The sequence below is a fragment of the Lepidochelys kempii genome, chromosome 1 (assembly GCF_965140265.1).
Source record: "Lepidochelys kempii isolate rLepKem1 chromosome 1, rLepKem1.hap2, whole genome shotgun sequence".
Taxonomy (NCBI): Eukaryota; Metazoa; Chordata; order Testudines; family Cheloniidae; genus Lepidochelys; species Lepidochelys kempii.
In genome coordinates, this window is record NC_133256.1 from 10,581,073 (window position 1) to 10,604,119 (window position 23,047).

At 43.6% G+C, this 23,047-nt stretch overlaps 1 protein-coding gene across 14 annotated transcripts in view; it reads left to right on the forward strand.

The window, feature by feature from the left end:
- C2CD3 (C2 domain containing 3 centriole elongation regulator) overlaps positions 1-23,047 on the forward strand; it is a 97,532-nt gene that overhangs the window by 1,617 nt on the left and 72,868 nt on the right. For 10 of the 14 annotated variants that reach the window (XM_073334420.1, XM_073334427.1, XM_073334437.1 and 7 more), the window contains exons 2-12: positions 431-508; positions 5,592-5,861; positions 8,520-8,677; positions 9,034-9,248; positions 9,983-10,218; positions 11,844-11,976; positions 12,808-12,936; positions 15,025-15,169; positions 15,556-15,734; positions 16,305-16,529; positions 22,719-22,831. In XM_073334420.1, coding sequence (XP_073190521.1) covers positions 431-508; positions 5,592-5,861; positions 8,520-8,677; positions 9,034-9,248; positions 9,983-10,218; positions 11,844-11,976; positions 12,808-12,936; positions 15,025-15,169; positions 15,556-15,734; positions 16,305-16,529; positions 22,719-22,831 — 1,881 coding nt within the window. Of the gene's footprint in view, positions 1-430; positions 509-5,591; positions 5,862-8,519; positions 8,678-9,033; positions 9,249-9,982; positions 10,219-11,843; positions 11,977-12,807; positions 12,937-15,024; positions 15,170-15,555; positions 15,735-16,304; positions 16,530-22,718; positions 22,832-23,047 lie in introns of those variants that run through there. The other 4 variants (XM_073334360.1, XM_073334380.1, XM_073334400.1 and 1 more) reach the window with 3 other exon arrangements.

Consider the following 23,047-nt stretch of genomic DNA (forward strand, 5'->3'; position numbering starts at 1 on the left):
GGGGCGGGGCTTGGTACCCTGTAGATACCTGGGGCAGGGATCTGGTAGCAGTTGGTGGCAGTAGGGGCCCATAAGAGGCAGCAGGTCCTGTGATGGGCATCTGAAGGGGTGGGGTGGTAGCACCCTCCATAGCATGATTCGCGCCCTAAGCACTGTGTGGGATTGGGGTCATGGGGTGGCAGTACCTTGGGCACCCTGTCGGGAGGTGGTAGTTGCCTGTGTTGGTGCTGTAAGTGTATGGTGCCTTTGGGGATTATAACGTGGTGTGTCGTGCCCTTGAGGTGCAACAGAGGGCTGGGAGCCCCGTATGGGTCTTGGTGATTACTTAAAGACACTTAGGGTAGGTCTACACTACGATATTAGGTCGAATTTATAGAAGTTGGTTTTTTAGAAATCGTTTTTATATATTCGAGTGTGTGTCCCCCCACAGAAAATGCTCTAAGTGCATTAACTCGGCGGAGTGCTTCCACAGTACCGAGGCTAGCGTCGACTTCCGGAGTGCTGCACTGTGAGTAGCTATCCCACAGTTCCCGCAGTCTCTGCCGCCCATTGGAATTCTGGGTTGAGGTCCCAATGCCTGATGGGGCTAAAACATTGTCACGGGTGGTTCTGGGTATGTATCATCAGGCCCCTGTTCCCTCCCTCCCTCCGTGAAAGCAGCAGCAGACAATCGTTTCGTGCCTTTTTTCTTGAGTTACCTGTGCAGATGCTATACCACGGCAAGCATGGAGCCCGCTCAGGTAACCGTCACCGTATGTCTCCTGGGTGCTGGGAGACGTGGTACTGCATTGCTACACAGCAGTAGCAACCCCTTGCCTTGTGGCAGCAGACGGTACAATAGGACTGGCAGCTGTCATCGTCATGTCCGAGGTGCTCCTGGCCGCGTTGGCCAGGAGTGCCTGGCAGACATGGGTGCAGGGACTACATTAGAAGTGACTTGACCAGATCATTCTCTTTAGTCCTGCAGTCAGTCCTATTGAACCATCTTATGGCGAGCAGGCAGGCAATACGGATTGCTAGCAGTCCTATTGTACCATCTTCTGCCTAGCAGCCATGAGATATGGATGGCTTGCAGTCCTTCTGCACCGTCTGCTGCCAGCCAAAGATGTAAAAGATAGAAGAAGTGGATCAAAACAAGAAATAGACCAGATTTGTTTTGTACTCATTTGCTTCCCTCCCCTCCCCCCAGTCTAGGGGGTCTCATTCCTCTAGGTCACACTGCAGTCACTCACAGAGAAGGTGCAGCGAGGTAAATCTAGCCATGTATCAATCAGAGGCCAGACCAACCTGCTTGTTCTGATAAGAACAATTACTTAGGTGCACCATTTCTTATTGGAACCTTCCGTGAAGTCCTGCCTGAAATACTCCTTGATGTAAAGCCACCCCCTTTGTTGATTTTAATTCCCTGTAAGCCATGTTGTCAGTCGCCCCTCCCTCCGTCAGAGCAACGGCAGACAATCGTTCCGCGCCTTTTTTCTGTGCAGACGCCATACCAAGGCAAGCATGGAGGCCGCTCAGCTCACTTTGGCAATTAGGAGCACATTAAACACCACACGCATTATCCAGCAGTATATCCAGCACCAGAAACTGGCAGAGCGATACCAGGCGAGGAGGCAACGTCAGCATGGTCACGTGAGTGATCAGGACATGGACACAGATTTCTCTGAAAACATGGGCCCTGCCAATGCATGCATCATGGTGCTAATGGGGCAGGTTCATGCGGTGGAACGCCGATTCTGGGCTCGGGAAACAAGCACAGACTGGTGGGACCGCATAGTGTTGCAGGTCTGGGATGATTCCCAATGGCTGCGAAACTTTCGCATGTGTAAGGGCACTTTCATGGAACTTTGTGACTTGCTTTCCCCTGCCCTGAAGCGCATGAATACCAAGATGAGAGCAGCCTTCACAGTTGAGAAGCAAGTGGCGATAGCCCTGTGAAAGCTTGCAACGCGAGACAGCTACCGGTCATTTGGGAATCAATTTGGAGTGGGCAAATCTACTGTGGGGGCTGCTGTGATGCAAGTAGCCCACGCAATCAAAGATCTGCTGCTACCAAGGGTAGTGACCCTGGGAAATGTGCAGGTCATAGTGGATGGCTTTGCTGCAATGGGATTCCCTAACTGTGGTGGGGTCATAGACGGAACCCATATCCCTGTCTTGGCACCGGAGCACCGAGCCGGCGAGTACATAAACCGCAAGGGGTACTTTTCAATAGTGTTGCAAGCTCTGGTGGATCACAAGGGACGTTTCACCAACATCAACGTGGGATGGCCGGGAAAGGTACATGACGCTCGCATCTTCAGGAATTCTGGTCTGTTTCAAAAGCTGCAGGAAGGGACTTTCTTCCCAGACCAGAAAATAACTGTTGGGGATGTTGAAATGCCTATAGTTATCCTTGGGGACCCAGCCTACCCCTTAATGCCCTGGCTCATGAACCTGTACACAGACAGCCTGGACAGTAGTCAGGAGCTCTTCAACTACAGGCTGAGCAAGTGCAGAATGGTGGTAGAATGTGCATTTGGATGTTTAAAGGCGCGCTGGCGCAGTTTACTGACTCACTTAGACCTCAGCGAAACCAATATTCCCACTGTTATTACTGCTTGCTGCGCGCTCCACAATATCTGTGAGAGTAAGGGGGAGATGTTTATGGCTCGGTGGGAGGTTGAGGCAAATCGCCTGGCTGCTGGTTACACGCACCCAGACACCAGGGCAATTAGAAGAGCACAGGAGGGCACAATACACATCAGAGAAGCTTTGAAAACCAGTTTCGTGACTGGACAGGCTACGATGTGAAAGTTCTGTTTGTTTCTCCTTGATGAAACCCCCCACCCCTTGGTTCACTCTACTTCCCTGTAAGCTAACCACCCTCCCCTCTTCCCTTCGATCACCGCGTGCAGAGGCAATAAAGTCATTGTTGCTTCACATTCATGCATTCTTTATTTATTCATCACACAAATAGGGGGATGACTACCAAGGTAGCCCAGGAGGGGTGGTGGAGGAGGGAAGGAAAATGCCACACAGCACTTTAAAAGTTTACAACTTTAAAATTTATTGAATGCCAGCCTTCTTTTTTTGGGGCAATCCTCCGTGGTGGAGTGGCTGGTTGGCCGAAGGCCCCCCTACTGCGTTCTTGGGCGTCTGGGTGAGGAGGCTATGGAATTTGGGGAGGAGGGTGGTTGGTTACACAGGGGCTGAAGCGGCAGTCTGTGCTCCAGCTGTCTTTACTGCAGCTCAACCATACACTGGAGCATATTGGTTTGATCCTCCAGCAGCCTGAGCATTGAATCCTGCCTCCTCTCATTACGCTGCTGCCACATTTGAGCTTCAGCCCTGTCTTCAGCCCGCCACTTACTCTCTTCAGCCCGACACCTCTCCTCCAGGTCATTTTGTGCTTTCCTGCACTCTGACATTATTTGCTTCCACGCATTCATCTGTGCTCTGTCAGTGTGGGAGGACAGCATGAACTCAGAGAACATTTCATCACGAGTGCGTTTTTTTTTTCTTTCTAATCGTCACTGGCCTCTGGGAAGGAGAAGATCCTATGATCATTGAAACACATGCAGCTGGTGGAGGAAAAAAAAGAGACAGCGGTATTTAAAAAGACACATTTTATAAAACAATGGTTACACTCTTTCAGGGTAAACCTTGCTCTTAACATTACATACACAGCACATGTGCTTTCGTTCCAAGGTCGCATTTTGCCTCCCCCCACCGCGTGGCTATCCCCTCAGCTCTCCCCGTGGCTAACAGCGGGGAACATTTCTGTTCAGCCACAGGCAAACAGCCCAGCAGGAACGGGCACCTCTGAGTGTCCCCTGAAGAAAAGCACCCTATTTCAACCAGGTGACCATGAATGATATCTCACTCTCTTGAGGATAACACAGAAAGATAAAGAACGGATGTTGTTTGAACGCCAGCAAACATACACTGCAATGCTTTGTTGTACAATGATTCCCGAGTACGTGCTACTGGCCTGGAGTGGTAAAATGTCCTACCATGGAGGATGCAATAAGGCTGCCCTCCCCAGAAACCTTTTGCAAAGGCTTTGGGAGTACATCCAGGAGAGCCGCAAATGCCAGGGCAAATGAATCCTTTCACATGCTTGCTTTTAAACCATGTATAGTATTTTAAAAGGTACACTCACCGGAGGTCCCTTCTCCGCCTGTCGGGTCCAGGAGGCAGCCTTGGTTGGGTTCGGGGGGTACTGGCTCCAGGTCCAGGGTGAGAAACAGTTCCTGGCTGTCAGGAAAACCGGTTTCTCCGCTTGCGTGCTGTGAGCTATCTACAACCTCATCATCATCTTCTTCTTCGTCCCTAAAACCTGTTTCCGTGTTGCCTCCATCTCCATTGAAGGAGTCAAACAACACGGCTGGGGTAGTGGTGGCTGAACCCCCTAAAATGGCATGCAGCTCATCATAGAAGCAGCACGTTTGGGGCTCTGACCTGGAGCGGCCGTTTGCCTCTCTGGTTTTCTGATAGGCTTGCCTCAGCTCCTTCAGTTTCATGCGGCACTGCTTCGGGTCCCTGTTATGGCCTCTGTCCTGCATGCCCTGGGAGATTTTGACAAAGGTTTTGGCATTTCGAAAACTGGAACAGAGTTCTGATAGCACGGATTCCTCTCCCCATACAGCGATCAGATCCCGTACCTCCTGTTCGGTCCATGCTGGAGCTCTTTTGCGATTCTGGGACTCCATCATGGTCACCTCTGCTGATGAGCTCTGCACGGTCACCTGCAGCTTGCCACACTGGCCAAACAGGAAATGAGATTCAAAAGTTCGCGGTTCTTTTCCTGTCTACCTGGCCAGTGCATCTTAGTTGAGAGTGCTGTCCAGAGCGGTCACAATGGAGCACTCTGGGATAGCTCCCGGAGGCCAATGCCGTTGAATTGTGTCCACAGTACCCCAAATTCGACCCGGCAAGGCCGATTTAAGAGCTAATCCACTTGTCGGGGTGGAGTAAGGAAATCGATTTTAAGAGCTCTTTAAGTCGAAAAAAAGGGTGCAGGTTTACATCGATTTAACGCTGCTAAATTCGACCTAAAGTCCTAGTGTAGACCAGGGCTTAGGTAATAGGGAGTACCTTTATTGGAGCAACAGGTACCCTAAGGGCACGCTTGGGTCAAGACAGTCTCCATGCATACGGTGGGCACCCTGGTGATGCAGAAGGGATCTGGAGGATGTCATTCTATCATCCAGGGAGGTCATTCACTGAAGGATGGTGGGGCGCATTGCAGGGCAGTATTGAACAGACCAGTTGCAACAGCAGCACTTTCCGGCTTCATTGGCACTAATGGGTGGCTTTGCACGGAACAATCGTAGTCTCAGTGGTGGTGTGAATGTTAATTGTTGCAACAAATTTTGTATGTGAACACCAGGTGTGTTACAGTCATGCCAAGAATCTGCAATGCACAAATGTTGTAGGCCATAATGTTCTAAATATCTATAGGGTAACCCTAAGTATAGTATAGAATGATAGACATATCTGCAGAATAAACACCAAGTATTTTTTTAACTCTGTAAAGTGATCTGCATCTCAAATATACTACTTACATTTATATTTTCGAGAAATAATACTGTGTTATATCTCCACAGGTGTCAGTGATATCTCCCCTTCTACAAGTTTACCACCTCTTGTTGAAGGCCAGTTGCGTTGTTTTCTCAAGTTAACAGTCAGTAAAATTTTATGGATGGTCTCTAAACCGCCTACTTCTGTTCTCATCCGGGTGAGGTGGTGGGGGGAGACATCAGATGGTACGCTGTTTAATCCCAGGAATACTTCACAGACTGAGCAAAAAGCAGTGAAAACCACCACCCGCTATGCAATTCGCTGTGGGCCAAAACAGTTTGCCTCATACCTGACAGGTACAACAGCTGTATCCTCTGTATTAATTTTGCAGTTGAAATTGTTTGTATATGGCAACTATTCAGTAGACTTTAGCAGGAATTGGGAAGTGCATTAATAAGTAATAAAACATAACTTAATTTTATTTTTACTGAATCTAAAAGGTGGTTTTATGTAGTGTCTTATGTTTGATATTTCAAAGGGCATTGCATGTTTATAACCCTCAGGAGAATCATCAAAATAAAAAGCTATTCCATACTACTAGATGTTCTTAAATATACTTGTAGATTGATCATGGCAAAAGTATTCAAGAGACAGAGTGACAGCTCTGTGTCTTCTGGCCAAAGAATTGTCACAATAAGCATCCTGTGTTTCTGCAGCTGAAATGTCATGAAGACAAAACAATCCCATCAAGTGCCTTTTAAAAAAACCAAAAACTTTAAGGCCCCAATCCTCCAGCAAGCTCTGTATCACCTTACACTTGTATGAACCTTTATTGGAGGATTGGGGTCTTAAGTAGTTTAAGTGCTTCTGTGCGATATTATTACTTGTAAGTATGTAAACCATATTTATAGTAATTTCTTAGCAGTATAACATTTCTCTACCTGTTACATGTCCTAGTAATAATACTCTTTATCTAGTGATTTTCATCCCTAGAGCTCAGTGCTTTACAAAGGAGGCAAAGTATCATCTCTATTTTACAGATGGGGAAACTGATGCATACAGGGGAAAGTGACTTGCCTGTTGTCACCCATCAAACCAGAGCCAAGGATTAAACCCAGGTCCCCGGAATCACTATCAAGTGCTTCATCCACTAGACCTCATTGTCTCGCATATAGTCCCCCTCTCCCTATTTTAATTATGCTTTTTTGTTTTGTTTTTTCGCATTTCATTCTGGTTTTTAATTTTGAAGTTTTAATTATATTTTAACTAGGGCTATCAAGTAATTAAAACATTCACAATTGTGTGATTAAATAAATGAATTGCCATTAATCATGTGATTAATCGTGCAGTTAATAATAGAATACCATTTATTTAAATATATTTGGATGCTTTCTACATTTTCACATATATTTAAATTATAACATAGAATACAGAGTGTACAGTGATCACTTTGTATTTATTTTTTATTACAAATATTTTCACGGTAAAAAACAAAAGAAATAGTATTTTTCAGTTCACCTCAGACGCATACTGTAGTGCAATCTCTTTATCATGAAAGTTGAACTTACAAATGCAGAATTATGTACAAAAAAAACCTGCATTCAAAAATAAAACAATATAAAACTTTAGAACCTGCAAGTCCACTCAGTCCTACATGTTCAGCCAATCACTCAGACAAACAAGTTTGTTTACATTTGCAGAAGATAATGCTGATTACAAGGTCATCTGAAAGTGAGAGCAGGCATTCACAATACACTGTTGTAGCTGGTGTCGCAAGATATTTACGTGCTAGATGCATTAAAGATTCATATGTGCTTTCATGATTCCACAGGACATGCATGCACGCTGATGATGGTTCTGCTCGATAATGATCCAAAGCAGTGCAGACTAATGTGTGTTCATTTTCATCATCTGAGACAAATGCCACCAGCAGACAGTTGATTTTCTTTTTTGATGGTTCAGGTTCTATAGTTTCTGCATCGGAGTGTTGCTCTTTTAAGACTTCTGAAAGCATGCTCTGCCCCTTGTCCCTCTCTGATTTTGGAAGGCACTTCAGATTCTTAAACCTTGGGTCGAGTGCTGTAACTATCTTTAGAAATCTCACATTGGTACCTTCTTTGCGTTTTGTCAGATCTGCAGTGAAAGTGTTCTTAAAACGAACAACATGTGCTTGGTCATCATCCGAGACTGCTACAATGTGAAATATATGGCAGAATGCGTGTAAAACAGAGTAGGAGACATATAATTGTCCCCTAAGGAATTCAGTCACAAATTTAATTAACGCATTATTTTTTTAACAAGCGTCATCAGCATGGAAGCATGTCCTCTGGAATAGTGGCCAAAGCATGAAGGGGCACACAAATATTTAGCATATCTGGCACATAAATACCTTGCAATGCCAGGTACAAAAGTGCCATGGGAATGCCTGTTCTCGCTTTCAGGTGACGTAAATAAGAAGCAGGCAGCATTATCTCCCGTAAATGTAAACAAACTTGTTTGTCTGAGCGATTGGCTGAACAAGAAGTAGGACTGAGTGAACTTGTAGACTCTAAAGTTTTATATTGTTTTGTTTTTGAGTGCAGTTATGTAACAAAAAATCTATATTTGTAAATTGCACTTTCATGATAAAGAGATTGCACTACTACGCTACTTGTAAAATACTATTTTTGTTTATCATTTTTACAGTGCAAATATTTGTAATCAAAGTAATAATATAAAGTGAGCACTGTACACTTTGTATTCTGTGTTGTAATTTAAATCAATATATTTGAAAATGTAGAAAAGCATCCAAAAATATTTAATAAATTTCAATTGGTATTCTGTTGTTTAGCCTTGCGATTAAAACTGCAATTAATTTTTTTAATCACGATTAATTTTTTTGAGTTAATCTCATGAGGTAAATGCGATTAATTGACAGCCCTAATTTTTAACTGCAATATTGTTGTTGTTCACAAAGGGTTTTTTAATATGTTGTCTTATGCCAGATCTAAGTTAGCTGTTCCTGTCTCCTGTAGATATGGGTGTTCTTTTGTTGGAGGTAATGACCAAACCTGACCATCTTCCAATTGGTAGAGCTCAAATCAATGGACTATCACAACTATCTCCAAGCCACCCAATCAGTGGATTTTTCACTGTTATTTCACCAACATCTGAGAAATTAGGAGAACTGCAGGTAGTACTGAAATCTCTTTCTCCACAACTCACCTGAGCCAGCCAAGATTTTAAAAAATTGGTGCCTAGAATTAGACTTGTAAACCTATATTTAACCTTAAGTATTTGTTTTTGAAAGTCCTGCTTCGGGGCTATATTCCCTTGAAGAAACTAATTCCTTTGATTGAAAATGTGTAATGTGAACTAACTGCTTGTAAATATTCCAGAGATTAAGCTAGTATCTAACACAACTGTATCGAATACATAGCCTCTTGTACGGGAAATGCAGCATGCTATGTAATACGGAAAGAAAAACAACTGTAGAATGTTTGGCACATTTAATTAAAAAGCACATTCTTCTTACATTGTGTCTTTCAGGTATCTCTAGTCTTAGAGCCCTTGTCTGAAACCTATGACAGTAGCAGCTCCATCCCAACCACAGATGTGAGTTTAGACATTGCTGCTTCTGCTCAGGGAACCAGAGGAATGACTGAATCCAGCAAGACTCCGTTTCTTGCTCCTGCACAACTGCATGGACCACCTGGTATGGCTGGAAGAGAGTCTGTTAACAGTAGCAGGGCCGCTACTCCAAGGTAACTTTTTTTTCCAGATAAAATAAAGGAATGTCTTTTCATTTCAAATGTTTTATTAAGCATCAGCAATGTGTTTATGACTAAGGCTGTAAGAAAATCATGGGCCGCAATTTTGTTGTGGAAATAGCAACTTTATAAAGCTTCCACAAATTCGAGTGGTGGTGTGCCCCATGCTCCAGGTCACACCGCCGCTCACTCAGATTTGGGACCAACTGACCCTCCATCACACTTACCTTCAAAAGCAGAGCGGGAACACACGGCATGTCTTTTGTGCTGACCACCCCACAACCACAACTCTAACAAACCAGCTGCTATTTTTGAACCAAACAATCAAAACTTTTTTACAGCCTTATATATGACTCATGGATTAAGAAGTACATCCATGTGTAGTCTAAATCATGTTGTAATTAGGCATGTAAGAAAAGAATAAAGGGCCAGATCCTCAGCTGATATAAATCTGCAAAGCCCCATTGACTTCATTGGAGCTATGTGGTTTACATAAGCTGAAGATGTGGCCCATAATGTTTTAATTATAATTTGAGTCAGCATATTTCATAGTTCGAATGTAAGAACGGAAGTCAGGATTTTCTCTATGCAGCCAAATACAAATATGTCATGTTTTTCTTTGAGGTGGGGGATACAGTACTCTGATTAAGGAATGTGCATAAGAGTTTGAGGAGCACTATATTTACAAATCAACTTTGGGTTTTACTAAACTTTATCTTTTTAAATAGAGGAATAGACCACTTGCTCTTTCAAGAGAATTCTGAGAACATAAAGAACAGTTTCTCTGGGTCTCAGCATCGTCTGATTTTACCAGATGAAAATTTAAAAGTGAATCCTCCAAAGAAACAGGCATCATTTCCCAACAGTTCTGATCTTGAATTGCAAGCAGGAACACCTGTGGGGAGCCACAGTAATGCACATGTGCTGTCTTTGCACAACCCAACTACAAAAGACCTCCTTTCAGGTTTGTAAATATTTGCCATCAGGGTTTAGGTTTCATTTGAAACTGTACAAGCTCATTAATATTTCAGCTAGCTGACATGTGATACAAGTTGGTGCTCTTGTAAAACTGAAGGCTTCAGGATAAGTGTTTCTTGTAATGTTCTAGAGACAGTATTTGGAACTTAAACTGACAGTCAAAACACTTTTTGTATTTAATATATAAAGATTTAATTTAGTGCTGGTCCTATTGGGATCCAGGAAGTGGGCGGGCGAAAGCCCACCCACTGCTAAAGGACCCCCCTCAGCCTAAGGGGAGGATCCACAGGACCTGGAAGCCAAGTGATTCTGGGGGACAACTAATGAAATAACAGGGACAGGAGTGTGGTCAAAGGGTAAAACGAAGGGAACCTGACGGGGACATCGAGCAGAGAACCCCAGACAGCGCCCACTGCTCCTTGAAGGCGTCAAGGGAGCCAGTGGACACCGCCCAGAGGAACTCTGCCCAGATATGTGAACGGACAGAGGGTCGGAAATAGGCCCCACAGTCACAGGAGGCCCCGTTGGCCAACTTCCTCTCCCTGGTTTTATAGATGGCCACTTTAGCCAAGGCCAGGAGGAGGTTGACCAGATGGTCCCTTGACTGTGGGGCCATGGATAGGGAGTGCGTAGATAAGGAGGTGAGGGGAAAAGTGCAGCCAGAAACGTAACAGGATATCTGTGAGGAGCTGGAATAGAGGCTGCAGCCTGGCGCACTCCAGGTAAACATGCGCCAGGGTCTCCCTCGCGCTGCAGAAAGGGGCAGGTGTCTGGGACGGGGTAAACCGTGCCAAGTACACACCCGTGCTCCTGGCCCTGTGAAGGAGCAGCCAACTGATATCCCCGGCGGGCTTCGGGACTGGTGGCAGGTGGCCTGATTATCCATAGAACAGGTATAGTATGGGCAGCAGCTGTACAAATTACCTCATCCTGCCCTACCTCATACTGCCTCATCTCTGACCTGGAGGAACAAGAAGGGAATATCAGTCTCCTAGCCTATTTAATCCTTGATTTTATCTGCTGAGATGGCTATCAAGAGTGCAAACTGTGTTAGTGGGATTTTTTCTATGCAATCAGCACTTGTTTGATAAGAATTGGACTTAGATCACTAACTTAGTTGCTATAGGCCACCAAATTAGCTGTCAGGCTTTAGTATTATTAGCTCACTGTCATCCTGAGCTGGATTTAGATGAGTAAATTAGCAATGGAAACTTCCCATATCCTATTGCCAATTTTCTGAGCTGTCCATTGTATTTACTGAGAAATCTTGAAATTGGACTGCTAGTGAGGAACCTTTGGATGTCAAGCCAACCTTCCATGGGTTAATCTGGCTACCATACCCTCTCTCCACCATCTGGTTCAGTCTATCTAGCACAAATGAGTTGTGCCTCATACTGCCCTGTGCTCAAGACTGAAGTAGGCTCCCTCTAACTCCCCGTTGTGTTATATGTTTTATGGTATATAACAAGTTTAATCTCCAATATGTCAAGGGCTCTTTATAATGACAGACATAGATATAAAATTTACATCTGGCATATTTACTTTGTATGCACATGGCTTTTCTGTTTTAAATTACATTTTAATTTTGAATTTTTATTCTTTATTTTCCAGCTCTTCTGGATCAAGGCAATAAACTCCGCAATGCCATGGCTGTTTCTGCATTGAAATCCAGCCCAGATACTGACGTTGAGTTGAATGAAGTGCATCCTTCTGTAAAGAGAGACACTTTCAAAGCAACAGCAAAGTGAGCTTGAAGGAGGGAGTGTGTTTTACTTCCAAGCCATAAATTTCAAGGCATTATCATATTTTCCTATAATGATGTGATTTGTCTCACATCTTTCAGAATTCTTATTCAAACAGTTGTAAATAAGTGCCTGTATTTCACCTCACCAGTTGCAGTCCATATTGGTAATGACTTAACGTCAGTGCCATCTGAAGGTCATTCAGTGATCTGTCTGATATGAGTGAGTAGGTCTCTTCGTGATGTACAGGTATCCACAATTGGCAACCTTGCTGGTAGTTTAAGCAGAGTCAAAAGGTTACCTGAGTTTAGAGGCTGAGATACCCAGTCAGACCTAAAAGAGATACCACAGTTTGAAGCATGTTTGGTAGGGAGACAGTTTCCGCGCTGCTGCCTATGCTATATTTGATTTGTAAATAAGTAGAGGATTTCAGTCTCCCCAGGAATGTTGATCAGGCACCTTTCATGAGCACTTTAAAAAAATAAAAAAAGAAAGAATGAGAAAAAGCATAGAGAGCCTGCAGCTGCTATGTTTATATTGCAGGATTGGGCTGCACTTTTGGCACATTATAAACTTATACTTACAATTTTTGATCCAAAGTTGTAACTTTAAGTCAAATCTACCTAGTGCTGTACAACAGAATTTGTCCTTTTTGTACTTAGGGAGTTAAAATGCAAATAGAAACACACTGTATATAGGTTTTTATTTGTGCTAAATGAGAGAAAATCTGTTTATTTGATAGCTAAAATTAATAAAATCTGGAACAAACCAGAAACACTTATTATCCTTATTCCTCCTCCTGATCCCTCTTCACTGGAATAACTGTCATCCAGGAGCCTTAAAACCTTGGACCCTGATGTTACATCCACTGCTGAAGATCCACTTCTCCTAGCATCTGAATACACAGTTCAAGAATTTGACTCCCATGCTGAAAAAAGAGCAATACAACTGCTACTGGGCAGGTGAGTGCCATGGCAGGCATTGAGATGTTGTCGTAAACATTCCCAAAATGACCCAGTTATCTATTCCTTGTATTATATGGGATACTGGTTGAGTCAGTGCATCCTCTCCATCATTGCTGGAAATATTTTGGAGTACGGGGTTATCGGGTGGTGGTAAGAGAAAATATTTTACACTTGGAGTTTGTGCCCACTTTTGTGAGGGTTTTTTGTTCAAGCAATATAGCTGATGTTGTTGGAAGACTAAGCACTGTTTCTAGTGCAAATTGATTTGTAGTTACTTATTACTTATGTTTTGCCTGCAGAGATACTAGGCAAATGTTAGGCAAAAAATATACAATCTAGACTTTAAGCAAAATAGAGAATGGCACTAGTTATATTTACCCTTTGCCCAATTATTAATTTGCCTCTTCTCCACTCTTAATCCAAAGAGTTGCTTACGTTTGTATGTGGCTTTTCAAGATAGGGTATATACACATGTACACAATATATATATATTTTTAAAACACCATCCTTAACTGTTGTTGAAACCTAAATTAACTTTTTTTTTTAATTACTTTTCCCCATTTATAATTGCTTCCTTTTTGCATTTCAGTTAAATAGTGAAGCCAAGTTAGGCCCTCATCCTGCAAAGATTTATATATTTTAGTACATTTACTAACTTAGAAGTTAAATTAAGTAAAAACTTAATAGACATGAGTGGTGCCATTGACTTCACTGGAGCTACTTGCTCACACAAAGTTAAGAATGTGCTTAAATCTTTGCAGATTCAGAATCCTAATCAGTTTCCCTTTCTGGTTTTCTTGCCATTGTGTTCTTGTATTTTCCCGCTTTGAGGGAAAGTTAAATTTTTTTTTTCATTTTTTTTTTGGTGCCAGCAAAATCAGTGAAAATCTGTCTTTTCACTTTTTTTGTAAACTCCCCTTCTTTTTATTTAACAGTCTAACGTATTGGAGGAATATCCAGATTTTAGATTGACGCTTGTGAATGGTACCATATTGACAGCCTTGGAAAATGCAGTTGTTGCTCTGTTCCAAAGCTAGGAGCACAAGAAGTGTTCCACTAATGTACCTTTACCCTGTTCCCAATGAACAATGTGAGAGTTGGCTCTCCATGCCCATGCAAATCTGGGTGTCTGAGTGCTATCCTGACGTTCAGATGTGGTGGTGAAGTTGTGTGCTGAAATTGAGAACTTCCTAATGGGAATTGGACTGACATTCACCAGCTCATCTCAGAAAAGGGGCAGGTTTAAAATACCACTTTGTGAAAACTTTTTAAAAAGTAGGTTATTAATAATGTTTTTTGGGGAAAAGGGATGCTTTTTAATTCAGGGCATTGGTAATGGGGTATGAAGCCTTTCACTTCTACAGTAGGTCACTAGCAGATATCCAGCCAGGTTGGTAGTAACTGAAAGTTGTTGTTATCTGGTAGCTATTCAGTGACTTATTCAACTTGCCACTCCTAAGTCCTTCCCCCTTTTGACAGTTTTAGAAGCAAGGCCAAAGACTCAAGGGCCAATGGAAAGCAGGCTACCCATTAATCCCTTTAGGACAGTGATACTCAGACCTCAATGGATCAAATTAGCGATCAACATTACCCAAAAGAGCCACAGTAGTGTCGATTCATTCTTTCATTTACAATTATTATATCTCACAGCAAAATTACTGACCAACTATTCTGTAATTGGTTAATAACATAGCAAATGCATCCTGATTAGTTAATAAGTTAGATTAGTTAATAATTAAATCATGCAGTGTTTTAATATCATGAGCTGCAAAAAGCTGCAGGAGACACATTAAAGAGACATTTGTGGCTCCCAAGCCTCAGCCTGCTTTAGGAGGCTTTAGGAGTTCTATTCAGATCAGGTTTGAGACACATTGTGAGGGAAGCTTGTTTTGTTTCTGCCTGTGCCATATCTCTTACCTGGACTCTTCATTACTGTCAAGCACTATCTTCACTGTTGCTAGTTTGAACATCACAACTAAGTTCAAATCTGGATATAAAGGTGGCTGTTCTATAAACAATGCCATTAGAATTTATATGAAACTGCTATATTAAGAGGGATATTTTTTCCTCCTCTTGTGTCCACAGTGCTGATTTATCCCCTGTGCATATCTGGGATGGGACAGGTTCCCCTCCAGAATCTCTCTCTGCAGGAAGTGAGGTGTATGACAGTGAGCTGAATGATCCTCACTATGATCAGAGTCTCCTGGAGAATTTGTTTTACACAGCTCATGTAAGTGGGGGACGAGGGGAAGATGCTTAGGCCACAGTTCTATAGTAAAAGAAAATCAAGACATCAGATGAGAAGGAAGATAGATGTCTTAGTATCTATAAGGCATTTTTGTAATGTAGCCTATAGAAGTTTGCCAATATATTAAAAATTACATTAAAAACTGATAAAAGAACATTATTAAGATGACAGTCAAGCACTCAAATCGGGAAATGCCAGAACAAAGAATGCCCATGCAACGTTAATTCTGTTCCCTTGTGAGTATGCTTTTTGATAGTCTGATTACATGATCACATGCTATTTTTCCCACCCTCATTTATTGTGGCTGTTGTGTACCTTTTGTTGGCGTTGATAATAATAAATTTTTATTTTTTCTGATATCTTTTTAGAAGTCTGATACCAGTTTAAGTGACTTCCTCAGTGATGATGAGGATGTTATATCATCTAAAAAAGTAATCAGGACAAAAAAGCTTGTGAAAGGTGACCACGAAAACCATCAGAGGTCACAAAAAACTTTGGATTCTAGCATCTGTGATCAGAAAGAAAAGGCAACAGAAATGAAACCCAGGTGAACAGTTCAGTTACAGACTCCTTTGTGCAGTAGCCGCCAATCATAAGTTGCCATTAACAATAGTCATGCAGTGGTTCTCAACCCACGGCTTGTTGCAGAGCTCAGTTGGGAGGGTATCCTGTCTTATGCAGTTAGAATTGCATGGAAAGAAAACGTCTGCACTTTTCCTTCTTTACTGTAAGTAAATAACACATTTTAATTTAGAAGCCACCTTCATTATCTGCAATTTACATACTTTGACTGTAAAGGGTGAGTAAAAAACTTTTGTGATGAAAAGTGCAGTACAGTGAAAAAACAAATGTGCGTATTCACGTATTGTGAACCATGCATCCGATGAAGTGAGCTGTAGCTCACGAAAGCTTATGCTCAAATAAATTAGTTAGTCTCTAAGGTGCCACAAGTACTCCTTTTCTTTTTGCAAATACAGACTAACACGGCTGTTACTCTGAAACCTGTCATTTAAAAAAAATAAAACAACCACCCTCCTGCCAGCCTACAGTTTTCCCTTAGAGTTTTGCTGCAATGAATGTTTGTCTAAACTGGATTCTCTGCTTTAACCCTTTTCAGCTGTTCTCCTGCTAGACCGCTACCACTTTCTGAAGCTCCCACAGAATACACAGAGGAAGGTCAAGCCATAACCTTAAATGTGGATAGGCTGGCTTTGCTGGGTCGAATACACTTAGCCAGAGTCATAATTGAAAGCTTGAGAATTCCTCCTGAAAGCACCCAGACTACACCAGGCAAGAAAAGCTTTACAGGGAAACCACCAAGACCAGCATTAGCTAAAAAGCGGTAAGAATTATTTTTAGGATTTTTTTTTTTCCAGAGTAGCAGCCGTGTTAGTCTGTATCAGCAAAAAGAACAGGAGTACTTGTGGCACCTTAGAGACTAACAAATTTATTATTTATTTATTTCATGAGCTACAGCTCACTTCATTGGATCCATAGAATGGAACATATAGTAAGAGATAGATAGATAGATACAGATAAGTTAGAAGTTACCATACAAACTGTGAGAGGCTAATTAGTTAAGATGAGCTATTATCAGCAGGAAAAAAAGACTTTTGTAGTGATGATCAAGATGGCCCATTTAGACAGTTGACAAGAAGGTGTGAGGACACTTAACTTAAGGAAATAGATTCAATATGTCACATCTAGATGTCAAGATGGCCCATCTAAACAGACTCCAATGAGAAACTGCTGAGCTTGAATTAATATGCAAACTAGATATCATTAACTTGGGTTTGAATAGAGACTGGGAGTGGCTGGGTCATTACACATATTAAATCTATTTCCTTAAGTTAAGTATCCTCACACCTTCTTGTCAACTGTCTAAATGGCAGGTTTCAGAGTAGCAGCCGTGTTAGTCTGTATTCGCAAAAAGAAAAGGAGTACTTGTGGCACCTTAGAGATTAACAAATTTATTTGAGCATAAGCTTTTGTGAGCTACAGCTCACTTCATCGGATGCCATTTTGATTATCACTACAAAAGTTTTTTTTTTCTTCTGCTAATAATAGCTCATCTTAACTAATTAGCCTCTCACAGTTTGTATGGTAACTTCTAACTTACCTGTGTGTGTGTGTGTGTACATAGTCTGATTATGTGTGTGTGTATATATATATATATATGTATATAATCACACTATATGTTCCATTCTATGCATCCGATGAAGTGAGCTGTAGCTCATGAAAGCTTATGCTCTAAGAAATTTGTTAATCTCTAAGGTGCCACAAGTACTCCTGTAATTTTTTTTTTTTGTATGCCTTTGTTTGATTTTGGAACCAGGGTTCTCTGAATGCTGGTGCTTTGTTCAATTGACCTTATTTCAACAGGGTCCTAAGGTTCTTTCCTCCTCCTCTCCTTGTCTTAAAAAGTAACACATCATAGACTTCTAAACAAAATACAGTGATAAAATACGCAGCGTGGTAGCCGTGTTGGTCCCAGGATATTAGAGAGACAAGGTGGTTGAGGAGTGCTGGGTACAATCAAAATAGCGTGTCTCTCACCAACAGAAGTTGGTCAAATAAAAGGTATTACTGTGACGGGATCCCCCCAGGGTGCAGCCTGAGACTGTGGGACCGCTATGCCCCCTTAACTCTCTCCAGCCTGGGCTGTCTCTCACAGTGCCTTGCTAGTGACCAGCAGCAAGCCCCTCCAGGCGCTGTGATCACTCAGCACAACAGGATGTGGAGCCCCACACCCGGCTATATTGCATGAATGCTCCCAGAGCCACTCAGGAATCACACAGAAAGGCACCAGCCTTCAGAAATGTACCGTCTAATTTATTAATTGGTTTACCACTTCAACAACAGAAAGGGGATATACACCAGCCTTTGTCAAACCTGAGCAGATTTGCCCTCACACTTCATACCAACTCACTGGTAAAGATAAACAGTTAAATGAATTTATGGACTATAAAAGATAGATTTTAAGTGATAGGCAAAAAGTCAGAGTTAGTTACCAAAAGAAATAAAATCTAAGCACGCAGTCTAAACTCTCCACCCTATTAGACTGGGCAGCAACTAGAAGCAGTTTTTCCTCACCCACTGGATATTGCAGCCCATAGTATACAGATTTCACCTTTGAAATCTGGTCCAGTCCCCCCAGTTGGAGTTTCAAGTCTTCAGCATCCTTGTTGCTTGCAGTGTAGGTGGGTGAAGGAGAAAGGCCGAGAATGTGTCCACTCTGTCTGTTTTATACCCTCAGTTCATGTGCTTGGAAAACACAAGTCCAGGCATGTCTGGGGGTATTGCTGAGTCTCTCCAAGCAAAGTTGAGCAATTCCCCTGGTGTGGCCTCATGCAGGTGAGTCATTGAATTGTAGCCCCCTTACTGGACAATACACTGTTGATGGGTTGTTTCACACCCCGCCCGGGCGTTGGTTACTTTCCTAGCTGTTGCCTCTGGGAAGCTAATAGCTGGCTGATACCCAAAAACATGCTGTAAGTTGGGGAATGTCTACACTGGCAGAGTTACAGTACTGGCAGTTACAGTGCCACTCAGAGAGCGCTGAAGGGAAACTGCTGTTGTGTGTTCACACTGTCAGCTGTCCTTGCAATAGCGTGTTCACACTTGCGACACTTGCAGCGGTATTTGGAGCAGTGCACTCTGGACAGCTGTCCCACAGAGCATCTATTCCTCTTCTGCCGCTAAGAGTTGTGGGAAGGTGGAGGGGGTCATAGGGCATCCTGAGTCCTGTCTCAATGCCCCATGATGCATTTGTTCGCATCCCAGCAATCCCTGTGCTTCCGTCTGCATTTGGCGCCATCTTTCAACGGTTTGTGTGCTGCATGCTCTGCCCCTTCCATCTGCAGGGATAGATCTTGCACGGTTGACCATTATGCTGCTTGCTCTCCCTAACACGGGGTAGTGGAGTTATTCCTTAAACTACAAAGGCAAGAGGAGTGCGGCATAGATCTCGCCATGTGTACTAGCTACTACACAAGATTGCTTGTGGCATTCACGGAGGTGCTGACCGCAGTGGAATACCACTTTTGGGCTCGGGAAACAAGCACTGAGTGGTGGGATCACATCCTCGTGCATGTCTGGGATGTCAAGGAATGGCTGCAGAACTTTCGGATGAGGAAAGCCATTTTCATGGAACTGTGTGAGGAGCTCACCCCAGCCATGCGGCGCAAGGACACAAGAATGAGAGCTGCCCTGTTGTTGCAGAAGCTTGTGGCTATTGCACTGTGGAAGCTGGCTACTCCAGACTGCTACCAATCGGTTGCTAACCAGTTCGGAGTGGGAAAGTCGACCGTTGGACTCATGTTGACAGAAGTGTGCAGGGCCATTAATTGCATCCTGCTCTGAAAGACCGTGACTCTGGGCAACGTGCATGACAGTTTAGATGGCTTTGCACAAATGGTCTTCCCTAACTGCCGAGGGGCGATAGATGGCATGCATATTCCAATTCTGGCACCAGACCATCTAGCCACCGAGTACATTAATCGGAAGGGGTATTTCTCAATGGTTCTCCAGGAGCTTATGGATCACCGTGAGTGTTTCATGGACATTAACGCAAGCTGGTTCGGAAAGGTGCATGACGCATGCATCTGTCAGAACACTGACCTGTTCAGGAAGCTGCAAGCAGGGACTTTCTTCCCGGATCAAAAGATCACCGTAGGGGAAGTCAAAATGCTCATTGTGTATTGAGTGCAGTGGGTACTGGGAGTCTGCAGGGCTGGATTGTGACAGGGCAGGAGTGGAATGCCGCGGGTACAGACTGGAGTCAGGAGGTTGATAAGAGTGTGTTGGTGGTGTCTGGGGAGTGCATGGGAAAGAGTTTTGTGATAGCGGCTGCAGGGGAGGGCAGGCATGGAGCTGCTCGGTTTGCAGCGTTAGTAGCGCCTGGACCATCTCCACTTGGCGCTCCATAAGATTTAAGAGCCGCTCTGTGGCTTCGTTCTAGTGTGCCGCGTTCTCCTTTCAGTCCTTCTTCTCACTGTCCCCTCACTCCCTCAATTCTTGTTTTTCAGCTGCGGAGTGCATCATGGCATCACGCAGAAAGTCCTCTAATTCTTTATGGCCGCTTTCTAAGTCTGTGCTGCCGTTCAGCCGGCGATAACAGAGAGGGAGGCTGGGCTCCCAAGTTCATATATGTGAAGGCAAAATGCAACATTTTACAGAAGCAGCATTGTTTGCAATACACAGACCACTGATTCAGTGATTAAAAACACAGCCACTTTTCACATACCTGTCACTAACTGGCTGATCCTAGGCAAGCACACATGAGCTAGAAAACCCCCAAAATGGTGAGTAATTGCAGTGGAGGGGAAATCAGTGTTCCAGGACCATACTGTACACTGGGCACGTGGCTCTTGGGAAGAGCCAGTGCTGTAGAGGGGGCCTTATAATCATTCCTGTCCCCACATTTTCCACAGACTGTGTTCATTATGGAAGATATTTTGCTGCTGAGGGTGAGCAGGGAATCAAGGGGAGGGTCTTCTCCAAGACTGCGGCTTCTGCCCTGCGGCTTCTGCGGCTCGTCTGTGTGCAGCAATGGTTTCCTCCCCCTCCCCCAGTGATGGCAGAGTGGCGTGGAGAAGTTACCCTTAATGGGGCAAGAAACAAAGCAGGTCTGCCAAAGAACCTGCGGCAGCAGATTGCCCAGTGTCTCCATGAGAGTTTCCTGGAGATCTCTAAAGCAGATTCCTGTGAAGTGAGGGAGTCAATCAACACCCTGTTCCGTTGCTCAGACTAGGCATGTGGTGTATGCACATCATACAGATACAAGCCTGGTTTCTGCAACCCTCCTGTCCCCAACAACTCGCTTCAGTGATTCCCAAAATCAAAGCCACTTACCATGGGCCTCCTCTCCTGTTTGTGCTTCGCCAAGATCCGACAGCTGTGACTGGCTAGCCTCCTCCGGGGTAGAGAAGAGCTCCTGGCTGCATGCATCGCTGACCTCCGAGTCATCCTCTGCCTCTGCTCCCCCTCACATCCTCGTCCAAGATTTCCTCCTCCTGGCTCGGTCCACTCTCGATTGGCATCGCGAGCCACCAAAGTATCTACAGTGGCTTTTGCAGTGAAGGTGGAGTCACCACCGAATATCGTGTCCGGCTCTTTTTAGAACCAGCAGCTTGTGGTCGCAGCACCGGAGCAGTGGTTTCCCTCCCGCCCCTTGTGTTAGGCGTTCCACAGCTCATTCCCTTTGACCCCGCACTGCAGCGTATCCTGGTCATGGCCCCTTTCTGTCATGCATCGTGAAATCTGTCCGTAGGTATCCTCATTCTTATGGCTGGAGCGCAGCTGGGAATGGACAGCCTCCTCTCCCCAAATGCTGATGAGGTCCAGCAGCTTGGCATTGCATAGAGCAGGCGTGGGCACCTAGAAAGATGCACCAAGACCACTGCATGCGTCACTGAGCAAACAGGAAGGGGACTTTCAAAATTCCCAAGGAATTTAAGGGGTGGGGCTCACGGTTGCTCATCTGAGGGCAGGGAAGTAGAGTTAAAACCGATTACCAGAGAGGCGAGAACAGGCATTGTGGGACACCTCCCAGAGGCCAGTCGCAGTGCTGTAATCGACCAGGGTGTTTACACGGCCAGTGCAGAAAGCTCTACGGCTCTTGTCAGGGTGGTTGATTGTTTGTTTTTTTTACAGCATTGCCACTGCGCAGTTTCTGTGCATTAAGTGGCTTGGCAGTGTGTACACCTCGGGAGTTACAACGCAAAAACTTGCCAGCGTAGACAAGGCCTTAATAACAACCATACAACACAATTCTTATAACTTCACATACATTAATGATCTATATATATATATATACAGGTAAATGACTTTCAGCAGATCATAACATTTTCCCTGATACTTTACAAGGCATGCTTTATATGTAATATCACAGATATGTACAAATGAGGAATATGGGGGGTTACAGGGTGCTCCCCCAAGGTACAAAACGTCTGTTACCTCACCCACCTTGTCTCATTGATAGACTTCAACAAGATCAAGATATTTTAAGGTCAGGTTGTGTATTTCTCTATGGTTTTGAGGAACTCTATGTGTGTATTATGGGTGTTTGCGTCCTGGAAATGAAAGCAAGTTTGTGGAGAAGAAGAATCTCTGAGGGCATTTGGATAATCTGATGTTTGCAGGGTAAAGCATATGAATTGAGATTAGTCTGGGTAATAAAGTTGTCTTAATTGGTTATTTCCTTGATAGAAAATGCATTTAAGCAATCTTAACTCTAATTTAACAAATGTTGTTCTTGGATATTGTGTAAGTAACAATATTGCATTACATTGAAGAATAAATTCTTTTTCATCTCTTTAGTTCTTTAACCGAGTCACAGTAGCAACAGCGCTCGGATAAAACATGCAATAAAAAAAAAAAGGTGGTCCCCTAATATTGAAGGACCTGTGAGCCCAATAACGTGGGCTTGTGGACACTGTGGCTGCAAAGTTTACTCCTGTTGTGTATGGCCTTATTAGGGGCACTACACCATTGTTAGCCTAGGATCTTTAATTCACTTTTTCATTTGTAGCACTTTCTTTGTTGAGTACCACTTTCCAGTGGGAGTCTCCAAAAATGGAACAGGACAGATTTCCCTAACAACAGAAGTGATTCGCATAGCTTCAAGTAAAATCACAGGTGAAGGTAAGACTTTTATTTTTTCTTAATCTTAATTGTATTGAATTCTATACTTTTTAGAAATTTATTAGCTCTTTCTGATATTTTATTATGCTTTGTGGAAGGAAGACCCAAAACATTCACTCGTGAACTTGCATAGATTGCATCTGACCCAGGATAGGTGGTCGGTGCTAGGACCACAGGGGCTTTGGAGATGAAATGCTCTCCTGCAGGGAGAAGGGA